General features: G+C 48.1%; 1 protein-coding gene across 1 annotated transcript in view; it reads right to left on the bottom strand.

Moving 5' to 3' along the window:
* The window catches only part of LOC128327463 (C-type lectin-like), a 35,013-nt gene extending 18,553 nt beyond the window's left edge, over nucleotides 1–16,460 (bottom strand). The window contains exons 1-5 of the mRNA XM_053256259.1: nucleotides 16,403–16,460; nucleotides 12,412–12,498; nucleotides 9,825–9,903; nucleotides 9,518–9,576; nucleotides 9,276–9,414 (exon numbers count right to left, since the gene is read on the bottom strand). Coding sequence (XP_053112234.1) covers nucleotides 9,276–9,414; nucleotides 9,518–9,576; nucleotides 9,825–9,903; nucleotides 12,412–12,498; nucleotides 16,403–16,460 — 422 coding nt within the window. The remainder of the gene's footprint in view (nucleotides 1–9,275; nucleotides 9,415–9,517; nucleotides 9,577–9,824; nucleotides 9,904–12,411; nucleotides 12,499–16,402) is intronic.
* Nucleotides 16,461–16,865: the final 405 nt, after the last annotated feature.

Genomic DNA, 16,865 nt, shown 5'->3' with positions numbered 1-16,865 from the left:
AAGATGCCACACCCCAAAAGTTAGTCTATAAATGCCACAAAATGCTTCCTAAAGGAAGAACAGAACTTCACTTCATATCAGCTTGCAGACAGACAGACAAGTGAGTAACCTTCATCATTTGATTTCATTGACTTTGCAAGTTCTTTGAGAGTTGCTCAGTGGGAACACATTCATAACCTTGAATTTGGGGAGCAGATTGTTGGGGTTTGTGATTATTTAGCAAAGCGTCAAAAGAAAACTGCCCACTCCAGTTACAGAGCAGAGTGCTGAGTTTAGTTGTTGCAAATATTCAAAGAACATGCATGGAGATTGTTGTACCATCTAAACTAAATAGATGTATTGGTGAAGTACATTTGAGATAGACCTCATCCTATCTAACAGCTACATAATGAATAGGTAGGGAGAGAGAGAGATGTTTCCATCTGCTCTCTAAGAGGAAAGGAAGAGGACTGACTCACTACAGGAAGTGCCTGAGGAGTCAGGTCAGGAGTCAAGTCAGGAGTCATAGAGTAGAGGTAAAACAGGGACAGGTAAGGAGACCCTTACAAGCTACCTCTACTCCCAATGCCCCTAGTGGTCATTAGGATAGTTGGTGCAAAAGGTCGATGCACTGAGACTCCATCTCCCAACACAGATGTACCTTCTGCCTCAGCTATTAAAATAAGTGTTGCTGAATTTGAAATTTAGGCAGTTGTTGCAATGAACAGGTCACTTGCCCTCTAGGCACCCACACTTGGGGGGTGGGGGGGTTTGAGGCCCAAATCAAATTGGGGAGGATAGAGTGCCTGGCTTCAGCAAAGATGCTCCACATGGTCCATTTGGGTGTGTGGAGGGCAAGTTGTAAGTGAGCACAATTTCTGACATTGCCACAACATCACTACTGATCATGTGGCATGTCTTTTAAGACATCAGCCTTAGGATAGGTTCCAAATTTCAGGCCATGTGGAGCTCCTGCCAAAATGAGATAGCCTTAACACTGAACTTAAACTGTCAGGTTTTTTTACCACCAAATATCACATTCAGCATAATACGACATATTTCATACAAATACGAAAAATATTTTATATACCGCTTTTCAAGAAAAGTTCCCAAAGTAGTTTACATATATATATATATATATATATATATATATATATATATATATATATATATATATAAAAACATGGCTCCCTGTCCCCAAAGGGCTCACAATCTAAAAAAGAAACATAAAATGGACAGCCACTGGAGGGATGCTATGCTGGGGATGGATAGGGCCGGTTGCTATCCCTCTGCTCATTAATGAGAATCACCACTTTTTAAAGGTGCCTCTTTTTTTGTCCATTTAGCAGGGGAGAACATATAAATAACATATATATAGCCAGTGTTGTCCATTTTCAGTGGAGTTATTTGGTTGTGTATGTGGAGTCTTTCTGGCCATTTTGCAAGGAGCTAGTGGGATTTCTAAACTATTCCTTCTCATTTAAACCAAAGCAAATGTCTAGCCTTCTTGGCTGCAGAAATACATTTGGTTTTGAAAGAGGGAACTTATTCCGTGGAAGCCTCAGCCCCTCTACAGCCAACAAACTGGATGGCTTTAAGAGGGATTTGAATAACTTTATGGAGGAGAGGTCCAGCTACTAGCTGGAGGGCTATAGGCCACCTCCAGCCACAGAGGCAGGATGCCTCTGAGTACCAGTTGCAGGAGGGTAACAGCAGGAGGGAGGGCATGCCCTCAACTCCTGCTTCTGGGCTCCCCAGAGGCATCTGGTGGGCCACTGTGTGAAACCGGATGCTGGACTAGATGGGCCTCCTTGGGCCTGATCCAGCAGGGCTACTCTTATGTTCTTACCAATGTCTCCTCTCCTCTTCCCAGGTGCAGAATAATGGGGCCAGTCTCTTACTTCCACCTCTCCCTTGTAGGTCCCCTGGTCATTGGCTGCTTCTTGCAAGGTGGGTCCTGACTGGGCTTCTCAAGCTCTGTTTGAAATGAATCAAGTGAAGTCTTAGCCTAATGTTTATATGGGGCCCCTTTGGAGCGGTTTGGAGTTATACCTGGACCTCGGATTACCTTTTCAACTACCAGTCCTACCACCTTGGAAGGAATTGGTTTTGATCACGTCAAGCACCGAACAGAGCACTGTTGGTCAATGTTGATGCAGTCATTTCTCCATGATTATGATGCCCTCCATTGGTGCATGGGGGATTATTCTTATTGCCCCCTGAAAAGGGCTTGCTCTAATAGTATGGGGTGGCCCCCAGCCAGAGTGGGGTGTCCTTGCTTGCATTACTGTGTGCATAGAAAGGGAGCAGTGAGGAGGGGCTTCCTCCCACTACCCAACAGGGGGAAAGGTAGGACAGAATTATCAAAAACATATTGAACCCCACCCCTCAAAAGACTTTTATCACACAGTTTTATCAAGTGCATGATCTTGTCAAATTCAATTGTTTTGTAAAAGTGGAATATGAATTCAAACGGACAGACAGACAGAATGAGTCTAAAGACACAGAGCAAAATGCATTGCTAAGTTTGCAGCCTGTAAAACTGGTGTTGAATGAATGGGAAGTGATGGCATGCACTGGACACGGCAAAGTTATTCTAGATAAATTTAAGACAGACTGCATCCTTAAAAGCCCTCTGCAATGAATTGGTGGGTAGAGATCTGCAGCCCAATATTTGGCTGGTGGTCTCAAAATGAGTTGCTGAAATCCCTTTGTCTCGATTCCTGCACTGCCTCCAGTTCCTTTGTGTTTCCTCAACAACCAGCTCTTTTCTGAGTTAGGTCCCCACCCCCCGCCCCACATATCCTCGTCCTCATTCAGCCCTCGACTCTACCCTCAACACTTCAGCATTATACTGCTTTGTTTCCCAGAGACTTTGGCCTGCAACCCACCCAACCCCATCCCCATGTTCATCCTCTTTGGCTTTCTTGCATGACTGCCTTCATTTCATGCCACTTTTTAAAAAGCAGACAAGCCCTCTGACCCCTAGGTCTTGTGTACAGTCCCTGGCACCCCCCCAACTCTACACAAATATACACAAGCAGAGTTTAGCTTCTCTGTAACCGAATTCTGGCCCACCTTTCTGCAGAAACTGAACACTCCTTCATCATCCCTGACCCCACTTCCCTTCTTCCCTGGCAGGTACAGAAGCAATCGCCAAATCCTGCCCAAGAGGATGGATGCTCAGAACGAAGTACTGCTATGGATTAATCAGCAACCCAATGGCCTGGTCAGAAGCTGAAGTAAGGAGAAAGGTTTTCGCAAGCCACCAGCATTTTGCTTTTAATTTCTTCCTTTGTCCATCTTGCTTTGAGAACTTACTTGGAATGCCAACAATCTCACATTCAGCCCCTGACATTTTCAAGCCAAAGGATCTCCAGCAGAAGGGCTGAGAATAACCCTTGCTAGTAAAGTTGGGCTGTTGAGTCAGTGTCAACTCCTGGCGACCACAAAGCCCTGTGGTTGACTTTGGTAGAAAACAGGAGGGGTGGACCATTGCCATCTCCCACGCAGTACGAGATGATGCCTTTCATCATCTTCCTATATCGCTGCTGCCCAATATAGGGGTTTCCCATAGTCTGGGAAACATACCAGCGGGGGTTCGAACCGGCTCCCTAGGCAAGCTTTTACTCCCTATTTCAGCAACTTCTTGCTCCCTATTTCTCCGCTGCGCCATTAGGTGGCTTACCCTTGCTAGCTAACTCAAAATTTGCCTGATATAGATAGATAGACCTTATGATGGTCATTGACCAGTGCATAGGCATTGCCTAATATATATTCAGCCAAATGTGAGGGTTCTGAAACCCCCAACCACACACTCAATTTAGCTGTTTGTTCAGATCAAGGGCGTGTTCCATGGGTGGGGGAATCCGGTAGTTTCTCCATTGTCATGGATGGACCACTACCTGATTAAGCTTGGTTTCACAGTCACAACCCACCCCTGCAGGGGTGGTGGATCTATTAGGATGGTCCATCCAGAAAGGCTACTGGACCCAGTAGGATTCCAAAAAGCCTTGGAGGGTTTCGAAGCTGATGCAGCCTATGATTCTGCCAATGCCCTGGTGGGAACCTGAAATAGGGAACTCACCAGACATGATTGCTCCTTCCGACCTGTTTCTAAAATGGCCCCTTGGTATACTAAGGAGTTGCAGGGGCTGAAGTGGCTGGGTAGGCGACTGGAATGCAAGGGGAGGAGAACTCGGCTCGAATCTGACAGGATGCAGCATAGGACCCATTTGAAGGCTTATGAGGTAGCGGTGCGTGAAGCAAAAAAACGATTTTTGTCTGCGCGCATTACATCTGCAGGTTCCCGTTCAGCAGAGCTATCCTGGGTTGTGAGGAGTTTAATTTCTGCTCCTTATGCCTTAAATCAGTCCCCGAAAATGTTCTGCTATGACACTTTTAATGGATTATTTGTGGACAAAATCTCTTGTATACTCCTAAGGATGTGGGCAAGCTGCTTGGGGTGGTGCAGCCTATCATTTGTTCTCTGGATCCTTGGCCGATTTGGCTGCTTCTATCTAGCAGGGAGATTGTTGGAGGTGGCCAGGTTAATATCATAAATGCATCGCTGAGGGAGAGTAGGCTGCCTCCTTGTCTGAAGGAGGAAACAGAGCACTTCTTAAGAAGCCTTCCCTGGAACCCTTAGTGATGGATAGTTATAGGCTGGTCTCCAATCATCCTTGGTTGGGCAAGATGATCGAGAGGGTGGTGGCCAACCAGATCCAGGTGGCTTTGGAGGAAACTGATTACCAGACCTAGACCCATTTCAAACTGGCTTTAGAGCTGGCTATGGGGTTTAGACAGCCTTGATTGGCCTGATGGATGACCTTTACCGGGGAATCGACAGAGGGAGTGTGACTCTGTTGGTTCTTCTGGATCTCTTGGTGGTGTTCGATACCATTGACCATGGTATCCTTCTGGATCACCTGGGGGAGTTGGAGATAGGAGGCACTGCTTTGCAGTGGTTCCACTGTTATCTCTTGGGTAGATTCCAGATGGTGGAGCTTGGAGTCAGTTACTCTGTTATATGGAGTCCCTCGGGGCTCCATTCTGTCACCTGTCAATGCTTTTTAATATCTACATGAAACCGCTGGGTGAAGTCATCAGGAGATTTGGTACAGGGTGTTATCAGTATGCTGATGACACCCAAATCTATTTCTCCTTTCCATCTTCATCATCAGGTAATGGTGTTCATTCCCTAAATGCCTGCCTACAGAAAGTAATGGGCTGGATGAGGGAGAACAAATTGAAACTGAATACAAGCAACATGGAGGTGCTCATTGTAGGGGCTCAGAATCTGAGGGATGAGTTAGACCTTCCTGTGCTGGATGGGTTTGCACTCCCCCAGAAGGAGCAGGTATGCAGCTTGGGAGTACTCCTGGACCCAGGCCTCACCCTGGTATCTCAGGTGGAGGCCATGGCCAGGAGTGCTTTCTATCAGCTTCAACTGATTCAACAGCTGTGCCCATTCCTAAAAGAGGATGACCTCAAAACAGTGGAGATGACTTCTACGTGGGGCTGCCTTTGTACGTAGTTCGGAAACTTCAGTTAGTTCAAAATGCGGCAGCCAGATTGCTCTCTGGGGCAACCCGGAGAGACCATATGATGCCCATTTTGAAACAGGTGCACTGGCTGCGGATATGTTTCCGGGTGAAATACAAAGTGCTGGTTATTACCTTTAAAGCCCTGAATGGCTTAGGTCTGAGTTACCTGAGTTCTTCTGCATGATCCCCACTGCATGTTAAGGTCATCTGAGGAGGTTTGTCTTCAGTTGCCACCAACACGTCTGGTGGCGACTCAGAGGCAGGTCTTCTCTATGGCTGCTCCTGGGCTGTGGAATGCGCTCCTGGCAGCTATCCGCTACCTGAGTTCATTATTGGCCTTCAGGATAGCCCTTAAGACCTATTTGTTTGGCCTGGCCTTCCAGGGTTTTTAAACTATAAAGGTTGGCCTGGTTTTCCAGGATTTTAAAAACTTAAAATTGGTTTAAAAATAGTTTAATGTTTTTATATTTGTTGATTTTAACAGTTAATTGATTGTAGTGTTTTAATGTAAACCACCCTAAGCCATTTTTGGAAGGGCGGTATAAAAATCAAATAAATAAATAAATAAATAAATAAATAAAATGATACTGCATCCTTCCCTTGTGCATTCGAAATGGCATTCAAGGTGTCTCACAGGAGACAGCTGCTAGGTGTAGCCGTAGTGCCTTATGCGCTGCTCCTGCTGCCTGCAGAACCACAGAGTTTTCTAGCCAATAAAAATAATGACGTTGTTGCCACCAGGAGTAAGTGTTGGGATTTTGCCATAGCCATTGTCATTGTCTCCGTTCTAGTACTAGACTTGCTTGTCTGTATGTTTTGTGTAAGTACTGGCTTGTGGGTGGTTGGTTTGTCAGCTTCTTCTTCTTCATTGCTAAACTGATAAGAGTCCCCCATTCCTTGCTGCAGCAAAAATGAGGGCAGGGGAGGTTTGGGACACCACTAGTCCCTTCGTCAGATGACAGAGAGCACCTCTCAATCAAAGCAGGCAATGGCACTAGGCAGGCCAGTGATCTGACTCAATGAGAAGCAATTTCATATGTGCATATTCTTTGGCACAAAGCTGATAGATCACTAATGCTGGCATTTGGGGTCCATGCCTTTATACAAAACCCAATCACAGTTGTGGCAAGCCCCTACGGAGGGCTTTCCTGTGCTCCACAAGGTGAGGGGACAGGGCTCCAGGAAGCAGAAAGACAACAGGCCTGTTCACAAAACATTTTGCAGGTGGCTGGGAGGGTTAGGGATCTCTGGCCCCAGAAGCAGCAGATGATCAGAACATCTGTTTGGGTGTTCAAACCCAGGAAACCCATGATTAAGCCAGGCATGGAGTCCTTGGTTGAAATTGGGAGATGCACACATGAAAAGTCCTCCAAGGCCTACCAGGCCTTCCCAGAATGCTTTGCAGTGCCAGCAAACTGGAAAGCCTCATGATGTCACCAGGTGTCCTCTGACTGGCCACAAAGGGGCAGGAGGTGGACCTGCTGAAGCTGCTCCAGCTTCAGGACCATAGAGTATGTTTTGCAGAGTGGCATGGCCATGGATGGCAGCCCTTGTAGCCAACATGCTCTATTATTTCCAGGTGAAGCAAGGCCTGCTGGGTCATGCTGGCTGGGTAGAAGATGTGAATGGGTTCACACAAACAGAAAATCAATGTAGGAGAACTCTCCTCTACTCCTATCTTGGTTAAGAGTGGGTTAAGAAAGCTGGGTTAAGCCGCTTTGAGCAACGTGGGCTGGAAGGATGTTCATGAGTTCACAACATCATGCAAACCAGAGTTGCCTGTCTCCTACTAGGGATGTTCTGAACCTTATGAGCTCAGTACATTGCAACTCGAAATGGGCCATGTTGAGTGTTCCAAGCTTGCAGCAGAATACCCTTTGAATAAAGAGGCTGTTTTGAGCTCGGAATTCTGACGTGATGGAGTGGCTGGTCATCCTGAAGGCCAGCCTCCCCCTGCTGGGCTATCCAGAGTTGGCCATGGAGGATGAGTGACTCATGGTCACCCCCACCCACAGCAACACTACTGGCAGATCGCTCTACCCTGGCAAGCCCCGAAGATGTGTCAGAGTCTGCCTGGTAATGCTGCTGACACACCCAGACATACACACATGTCACCACTATGGCCAATGATGAGATGATGGACTGGTGCCCTGACCCATGTGTCAGGCTGTTAGCCAGGGCCCAGCACCAGTCTGAGGCCATGGTGTTATCCAGACACAGGAAGGAAGACAGGCAGGCAGGGATATACACTGGAGAAGAAGAGGCTAAAAAAGAGTTCTTCTCATGGCAAGAGACTAGAAGTTTTGTTTCTTGTCAGACCATTGGTGCATCTATCTATCTAGCTCAGTACTGTCTGCAAGGAAGGTTTGATTGTGTGGTTTTCTTTTCTCAGAACCAAGTGTAATATGCTGTGCTGTGCTATTGCTGCTATATAGGTTTTGCTGGAACTCAGATTGACAAAGGCAGAACTTGGATGCCTGCCTGCCTTGAGTTGTGGTTTGGTGTTTTTTGTGAAATAGTGTTGTGGTGAGAATTGGACAGTGGTAGATTTGTGTGTGTCTGTCTGTCTGTGTCTCTGTCTCTGTCTGTATAATATTTCTTGGTGATTGCCGTGATGAACTCCATATGTGGCCTTGAGACAAACTTGTTCTTCATTCAGTGGTCTGGCCTAGTCTGGTCTGCAATCTGCATTGCAAGGTGTACTCAGTCAAGACTCAAAAAGCGGCTGAAGTTGCTCTAGTTGAGCTTATGGCTATGCTTGCTGCTAAGGATGCTGTTATGGCAGCTGTTGCAATGCTGAAGTAAGGAGTCATCATTTGGGTGAGAGAGAAACTTGTGCCAATGACGTTACTACAGCTCAGACACTGTGGCTGGCAGTGGATTCTGGGTCAGTGATTCTTTTTTGGCCATGTCTGGACTGTGCTTGAAATGTGTGGTGTTCTGTGTTGGGAGGGACCGATTCCCTTTTACTGTGTGCTTCTGCGTTTTTCAAGGCAGGGTTGCAAAATGCATTGCCAGTTGCAATGCAAAAGCAAAACTGTTCTGGTCATAGGGAGCAATGGGGAACTTAAAACACACCATTGTTCCTCATGGGTTGCTCCTAGGGACATCAAAGTGGGTTGGGTGGTACAACATGATCTTTGGGGTAAAGGTTTTGGGTAAAGGTTGGTTTTTTAAAATCACCACTTGTCCATTTCTTTTGTGGGTTGGGTGGTATGTAGCACCCATCATGCCCTACCACCCAACCCAGTTTGGTGTCCCTAGGAGCCGTCCATGGGGAGCTATGGGGTATTTCCTGTTCCTTGTTGTTCCCTATGGCCGGAACACTCGAAACATTCCAGCTTTGTTCCCCAGAAGCCAGCTGTTTTGCTGGAACGAACTTGAAATGTTCCCACCATCCGCGTTCCGATTCTTGAAAGAGAACATGAAAACCATTCTGTGCACACCTCTACCTCCTACCCTGCTTGGGGTGATTTTGTGAACCAGCCTACTCTGACCTGCATGGAGGTAATAGTTTCTAATGGCATGAAATAAATGCAGGGGTGACAAATGTTATATTCCAGGAACTCACACATTATGCAGACTAGCAGAAAGAGAGCTGGCTGGTTATCCTGGGCCTTCTTGCGTATAGAGGTAATCATCATTTCCTGCCCATCTGTCAGCTTGCTAACAGCTCAGGCGAGCAGACACACAGAATCATCAGATTCTGATTTGGAAGTTAGCCTAAATCTGCACCCATCTCCAAAATACCTGATGAGGTGCAGAAGGATGGGCTTCTTTTGGGAATGTGTCACGTCACACATTTCCTTGCTTTCCACCTGCAGCCAGTGATGTGGACGGAAGACTGGGAAATGTATGAAGTGGTGATGTCCAGTGACATGCAAGAGATCTTTATGATGAGGAGGGAGGGAAGGGAGCAGGAAGACAGCAGGGAGTAACCGCTCCAAACTAGCTAATAGCCGGTTTTGTCTGCACCCTCCTTTGCCCCATACCTGTTCGGGAACCCTCGAGGTCAAGGGGCAAAGTCTGCCCTCTTGCTTCCCAGAAATGCCTGCATTACAAAGTCAGAGAAACAATGCACCTGTCACGTAAAGTAGAAAGTACCTGTTCCCGAAGCTGAAACCACCCCCTACCTTTGCCTCCCTCAGCTGGACTGCCAGTCCTATGGGTCCAATGGCCACCTTGCCTCTATCCAGGACAAGCAAGAGATGGAAGCTGTGGCATCTCACTTGAGGTCCAACAACAGAGGCGGTAGCTTCGTATGGATTGGGCTGTATGACCCTCAGACTGGGGACCCACGGGTGAGTGTGCAGGCAGCCTTCGCTTCTCTTTACCGTCAGTGTCGGGGGGTGGGGGAGGTTGCTGTGGGGACTGCAGCCTGGAAGGGGAGGGAAAGAGCCAAGTGAGGGAAGTGGCGTGGAGGGAGAGAGGGGAGGGAGACGCAGGGCAGCAGCCACATGGACCTCAGGCTTCCCAGGATCCAGGCTGCAATGCCAGCCTGTGACACAGGAGGGCCCTGGTTTCTTTCTTTCTTTCTTTCTTTCTTTCTTTCTTTCTTTCTTTCTTTCTTTCTTTCTTTCTTTTTGATGTTTCTGACATTTTGTATTTTACATACATCCTTCCCCTTTTCCCCCCATCCCTCCCCCCTGCCCCTGCCCCGAGCCCGACCTTCCCTCCCCTAGCCAGCCTTGGTGAGCTGCGCTGGCTACGGGGAGTTGGTCAAAGAAGGAGAGCTTGAGGGAAAGAGGGAGAAGGAGAACAGAAGGGGAAGGAGGGAAGAAGAGAAGGAGATACCCACCATTGCACCAGTAGTTTGAATTGCTCTCATAGATGACCGCTGCCCTCTCTGGGCTGACCCAATGGAACGGAGGCACGCAGGGTGCTTCTGCCTTTAGCAGGCCTCAGCAGAGGGGGCCCTTGGAGGCCTCAGGTGTGGCCGCCTTGTGGGGGTGCGGCTGCTCCGGCCAACATCCCCTCTTTGGGGTGGCTCCCAGAAGTGCAAGCACGCTGCCTCCCTTTGTGTTGGTGCCTTGGTCCCAATCCATCAGGCAAAGAGAGATTCATTGGCAGCCCGGCCCTGAAGACAGCTGAGGAGAACAAGGCTGCGTGGCTTCCAACACGGGAGAAAGGCATTCTTCTCTGGGAATCTGGATGCCTGAAATTCTCCAGCAAATATGCTAGATGTACTTTTCACTTTCTAGGGGATTTGACCTGGCATGTGAGAGCCATTCATGGATGGCATGCCACTGAACTGAGTGTTCGAGTTTGAAGCCTGCCCAAACAGACCAGACTAGAGCATTCCCATTTTGCATTTGAAGTAAAATAATAATGATGATAACTCATCCCAAATGCATAGTCAAATGTTGAATTCAAATAGGTAGGTAAGTAGGTAGGTAGGTAGGTAGGTAGGTAGGTAGGTAGGTAGGTAGGTAGATATTCACATTTATATCCTGCTGTCCCTCCAAGGAGCCCAGAGCGGTGTACATGGTTGTTTTTATCCTCACAACAACCCTGTGAGGTAGGTTAGGCTGATAGTTAAGTGACCAGCCCAGAGTCACCCAGTGAGTTCCATGGCTGAATGGGGATTTGATCTCAGATCTCCCTGGTCGTAGTCCAGCACAAATTGCAGTATATATGCACATATCATGGGAGGGAGGGCATTCCAAAGCCCTGCGGCAGCCACAGTGAAGGACTGACTCTGAGTCACAATCAGACAAGTTGGCAGAAGCTGGAAGCAGGCCTCCGCATCTGACCTTAGTAAACAGTGGGGATTAGATACCAGAAGATGCTCTTTTGAGAACCCTTCTGGGCCTAAGCTGTCTTAGTTCCACCCCGACAGCAGGTTCCTGATCATTTCCTTTATGTGGACCACTCCAGCATCATCATCAAAAGCTTTTACAGACCACCACATAATAAGCAAGCCATTTAAAATATTTTTAACATACTCAGTGGCTGACAGGAAGCAAACTTAAATATCAAGGGGTATTCAAAATGCAGCTATTTCTAATGTCCCTTTTTAAAGCCGTCCAAGCTGGTGGCCATCACCACATCCAGTGGCAAAGAATTCTGGAGATTGATTATGTGCTTTGTGAAAAAAGTACTTCCTCTTGTCTGACCCACATGCTAAGTAGAAGCTGGAAGGTCTGGCAGAATAATGAAGCCCCAGATAAATTGTGGTGCTGTGCTGCCAAGGATATCTCTGCCCATAGACACAAAGCAGGGCTTCTCCTCAAAAAGAACTGCTCCCTTCACACCAGGGTGTCTCAAACAGGAGAGGAGAGCTGGTCTTGTGGTAGCAAGCATGCCTTGTCCCCTTAGCTAAGCAGGGTCCACCCTGGTTGCATTTGAATGGGAGACTTGATCTGTCAAGTCTCTTGACACAGCACTGTCAGATATTCCTCTGTCTCTTAACAGAGCACTGTCAGATATTCCCCTCTGGGGATGGAGCCTCTCTGGGAAGAGCAGAAGGTTCCAAGTTCCCTCCCTGGCAGCATCTCCAAGATAGGGCTGAAAGAGATTCCTGCCTGCAACGTCGGAAAAGCCACTGTCAGTCTGTGAAGACAATACTGAGCAAGATGGACCAATGGACTGACTCAGTATATGGCAGCTTCCTATGTTCCTACGTTCCTAAACGTTCCTAAGTATGATGGGAGTTGTAGTCCAACAACATCTTGGGGCCTAAGTTTGAAAACCCTGTTCTACATCTTAAAATGTTGTTCTGGACACAAAGCGCTGTAGTAAAGGATGTTGTCAGCTGCCTCCCGTTGTGGATTTGCCTGCCAATTCTGAAGTCTGATGGGTCCCAAGCAGGAGCAGCCGGTGCAGGTGCCACCGGGGAGGGTGGTAGTGAGAGGCACCTTTTAAGCACAAATTAATTGGTGCTCACCTCCGCGGTGAGCCAGGTGAGTGGTGGAGCCAATCCGCCACCACAGAGAGTGCCTGGCAGTGCGCTGCTGCTTGGCGCAGTTTGCAGCTGCAGCCAGAGCAGAGGTGAGCACCTATTAATTTGTGGGTGCTGCCGTCGTCTTCCACCACCCACCCACCCCTGTGTCCGCTCCTGGTCCCAAGCCTCAGGATGCTATTCTCCTGTGGCTTGTGAAGGGCTCCTCCATGGGGAAAGCAGACCCATTTCCAGGCCTTGGGGGAAGGTGCGGATGGAAAGCATCCCATCCTCAGCAAACACTCGGTCCTTTTTGCTTTTCTCTCTACAGCACAGAGCATGGAGATGGACAGATGGATCCGTTGTCAACTATTCACCCTGGGGCCCTGCAGAACCCAGCAATGTTCCACCTGGCACCGAGAACTGCGTTGAACTATACCACAGTGGAGGTTGGCATTTCCTAATGTGTCTCCAGGGTGTTTTCCAGATTAACCCCGACAACGTATCTGCTAAGTGGGCTTCTGTACTTCCTGTGCTGTCAGCAGGGTGCCGTTCACAGTTCATACGCCTTATTTTGGATTGTATCGTGGAGATTTAGCCCTATAACATTGTAAATACGTTGCAGGAAAGTAGCTGTGTTTTTCCGTTTGAGGAGGCGAGCCCCGTACTTTGTGCGTTGCAATGTAGTGTTGAGCGGACAGTTCAAATCACAGTGTGACGATTTGTTGTTTTCTTTGGAGCCCCTTTTCCGTTCAGAGGCGCCTGGCAAAGATTCCCTCAGAGGCAGCAGCACACCCTGGCTCGACCCCCCCCCTTCCCTGACTCTCTGCCGCAGCACTCCCCTTCCTAAATGATCAGCCTCCCAGGGGGCTCGTGTGGGGCTCCTCTCTTTCCCCCAGGAGATTCGGGGTTGCCCTTGCAAACTTCCCTGCTGCTGCCACCCAGCTGCATTTGCCTTTATTTTCAAAGCAGAGAGAGAGAAACAGGGAGACAGGAGGGAGGAGATGGGAGTGTTTTATTATTATTTCTCCACCGGGGTTCTTTTGTGCATTCCCCTTTTAATTTGCTACTTTGGCCAGAGACCCGTATGGTACTAGTGCAGCTGAGCAGATTTCTGCATCCAACCCTTTCTCATGCACTTTTACTGAAGAGGAAGCCCATTGAACCAAATCATTTACTTCTGTGCAATCCCACTTGCTTACTACAAGGCAAAGGGTAGGGAGAGAGAACAGTCACTTACTTAAAAAGAAGCCCATTAAACTGAATCATTTACTTCTGTGGCAATCCCACAGCCCTCACTGGAGGAGTGAGAATCTCCCCTCTACTGCCTCCCTGCTATCTATCTATCTATCTATCTAGAGGCGTGCCAGTTCCTGTCTTTCCCCCTTCCTGGCTTGCTACAGGATTCCCTTTCGCTCCTGCACCAATAAGCAGTTCCCTTGTTTTGTCATTCCAAAGGATCTCCTCACTCACCCTGCTTTTAAAAAAATAAATCCCGGGTATTGCTTTTGCAAAGAATGATGCAAGGCAAAGGTAGATTTTTGTTTTGAAATGGCACTTCCCCCTGCTGGCAGATTTGCACAAGGCAACCAAGATTTTTTTTAAAAAGAAAGAAAGAAAGGTTGTCACGTCACACACACACCCTGCGACTCCATTGGCCAAAATGCAGCAGGAGGAGGGGCAAATAAATGCATTTCAAGGAGAATATGGAACCACCTGCCTGGAAAACATGAATGGCCACCAGCCTACAACATAGCATTGAACAACCCTTAACTCTGAGTTTGAAACTGTTCCACTATTCAGTTTCACGTTGCAATGCTTTAACCAGCGCAAATCTCATAGTCCAGAAATTGCCCAGGAACTGAATTTCTGGGATCCTGGGCTCATAGAGCTGGAGGGTCTTTGTAGGCCATCTAGCCCAGCCTGCCACCCAGTGCAGGAAACCCAGAACTGGAGATGGCTGGCCAACCTCTGCTTGAGCATCCCCAATGAGAAACCAAATTGTTGACATGGAGCATTTCAAGAGACCAAACTCGCTTGCATGTACAAGACGGCAGAAAAGCAAGGGATTCAATAGCGCTCGTTGAAATGAATGGAGTAACCATAGAGTTCTAAAAGGCACAACTCCTAGCGAGTCTCCTTGATGTTAAACTAGCTGTTAACATGACAATGGTACACGGGGATGATTCCTGAGATAGGTGGGGAATTGACAGGAGAAACAACGAATCAGAAAATGGACCATTAGAAAAGGAGGGGATAGACAAAATATATCGAGGAAGAGCAGCTGCTTTTCAGGTGGATCAGGTGGCTTAAATAGGTAGCAGCTGTATGTTCCTCAGAGAGTAAAGGGGTAGGCTAGACCTTGCGAGAAGATGAATGTGAGAGGCCAGATCTGAATGTTGCTTAGGTAGCTAGCAGCAGCGATGAACACGGAACCGGCAACTGCCAGTTCAAAGGTGGGGGGGATAGCTTTAAGAACCGGGGAGGGTGTTTCCCCTGCCGGCGCTGTGGTTTAAAATGGTCCCGCGGGACAGCAGTGTACATCTTTGCTGCCCCTGTGTGCTACAGACTGGAAGTGCCTGGAGCACATGCATGAGTGTGACGTATGCATGTGCACGGGGCACTTCCAGGCCACCACGCACCAGGGAGGCAAGGAAGTAAGTTGCCGCCCCATGGGACCGTTTTAAACTACTGCACCAGTAGGGGGGACGTGGCGGGGGGTAAGAGCACTCGCCCCAGTCCTTAAACCTATCACCACCACCTTTGAACCGGTCGAACCGATTTTCGATCCGGTTCGGAGGTCTGTAAAAGGGCCTTCGAACCAGTTCGTGCATATCGGCCATTTGGAAATTCCAGGCATTCCATGGCCCTTTGAAAGGAACCGGAGCTTTCCAGTGGGCATCCCCTGCTTGCATGCAGAAGGTTCCCAGTTCTTCCCTCCCTGGAAGCATCTCCAAGATAGGGCTATTAGAGACTCCTGCCTGCGACTTTGGAGACACCTGTGCCAGTCTGTGTAGACAATACTGAACTAGATGGACCAATGGTCTGACTCAGTAGAAGGCAGCTTCCTATGTTCTAAATGCTTGCCACGAACTTTGAATTTCTGCCACCCCACAATGCCCCCTTAATGTCCTACTTGTATAGCCTGGCCTGGCCTAGTAGTGGGGGCAGCAGTGGTGAGTGTGGGGTGGGAAGCCTTCTGGCCCCGGGAACATAGAAAGGGCTATCAGGGAAAAGACACCTAGATCAAACGACACACGACACACTCTAACATACTGCACAAGAGTCCATCAGCCGGGTGATGTTGCATTTGCGCAATTTGCATACGTTGTACAACTTTTTTTGGAAAGGGGCTGTTCTCACAACCAAAAGGAAAGTGGGAGACGTCTCCAGCCTTAACGTGGGAGCAGCACACACTCCTGATATTGGATCATGTGCAAGAGAAAAGGAAGGTTGGAGGTGGGGAGCTTGCTTACCAGTCAAGGCCAAGCCTGGTAGAAGGATTTTTCCTCCTACCTCAGTAAAAAATGGGACAGAGTCTGGGTAAGGCATGCTTGCCTTACTGGGCTGGGGTTTGACAGATGAGCACACTCCCGCCTCCAACCTTATTTCTCTCACATACAGTCCAATACCAGGACTGTACCCAGTTTGCATGCTATGGTTGGAGATGTCGCCTACCATACATTTGGTTATGAGAACACCAAATTCATGAGAATAGCCCTGAAGAATCAGTCCATTATTTTCAGTGGCCTTACTCAAACTTAATGCAATTTGCGCAAATTTTGCATCTGTCAGTTTGCACAACATATGCAAATGGCACAAACGCAACATTACCAGGGCTGACATGCTGTTGTACAGTATACCAGCCACCAAAACCATTTTCCAGTCTGAGAAAGTATAACTCAATGTGTCATTACATTAATGCCATTAACATATCTGTTATCTTCTAGGTTATTTACTGCTGAATGACAGGACTTGTGAAGAGAAGCGTTCCTACCTGTGTAAATTTCCTTTGTGAGATCAGCAGGCAACTGGGTCTTCAGCATGCTCAACATCTTGGGCGACGGGACTAACCCAGAGGCCCTCCCTTCCGTCCTTCCAAGGGCCAAAGTCCTTCTGTCCATGGCCTTCCAGTGACACATATGGGTAGACTCTCTGTTCTCTGTGCTGTAACAGCAATAAACTCTCTTCCAAGTTGCATCAGTGTGAGTTTGTTTCTGACTCCTTGAATCAGTTCATCAGTCTGCCTCTTCAGGGTTTCTCCCTAGAGCTGCCTTGCTGTAACTGCCTTGCTGTAACTTAGACCACACATATGGACCCCATTTGCACCTAAGGCAGAACTGCAGTTGAACAGGCCTGCGGTTCGGCGGATGTTACGTCTGAATGCGGAGAACCATAGTCGGGAGAAGCAGTGACGAAACCAAAGGTTCAGGAGTGGAACTCCAGTCGGAACCCTCAGA

The sequence above is a fragment of the Hemicordylus capensis genome, chromosome 5 (assembly GCF_027244095.1).
Source record: "Hemicordylus capensis ecotype Gifberg chromosome 5, rHemCap1.1.pri, whole genome shotgun sequence".
Lineage (NCBI taxonomy): Eukaryota > Metazoa > Chordata > Lepidosauria > Squamata > Cordylidae > Hemicordylus > Hemicordylus capensis.
The sequence above is the reverse complement of the archived record's forward strand: the minus strand, read 5'-3'. Positions and strand labels throughout refer to the sequence as shown.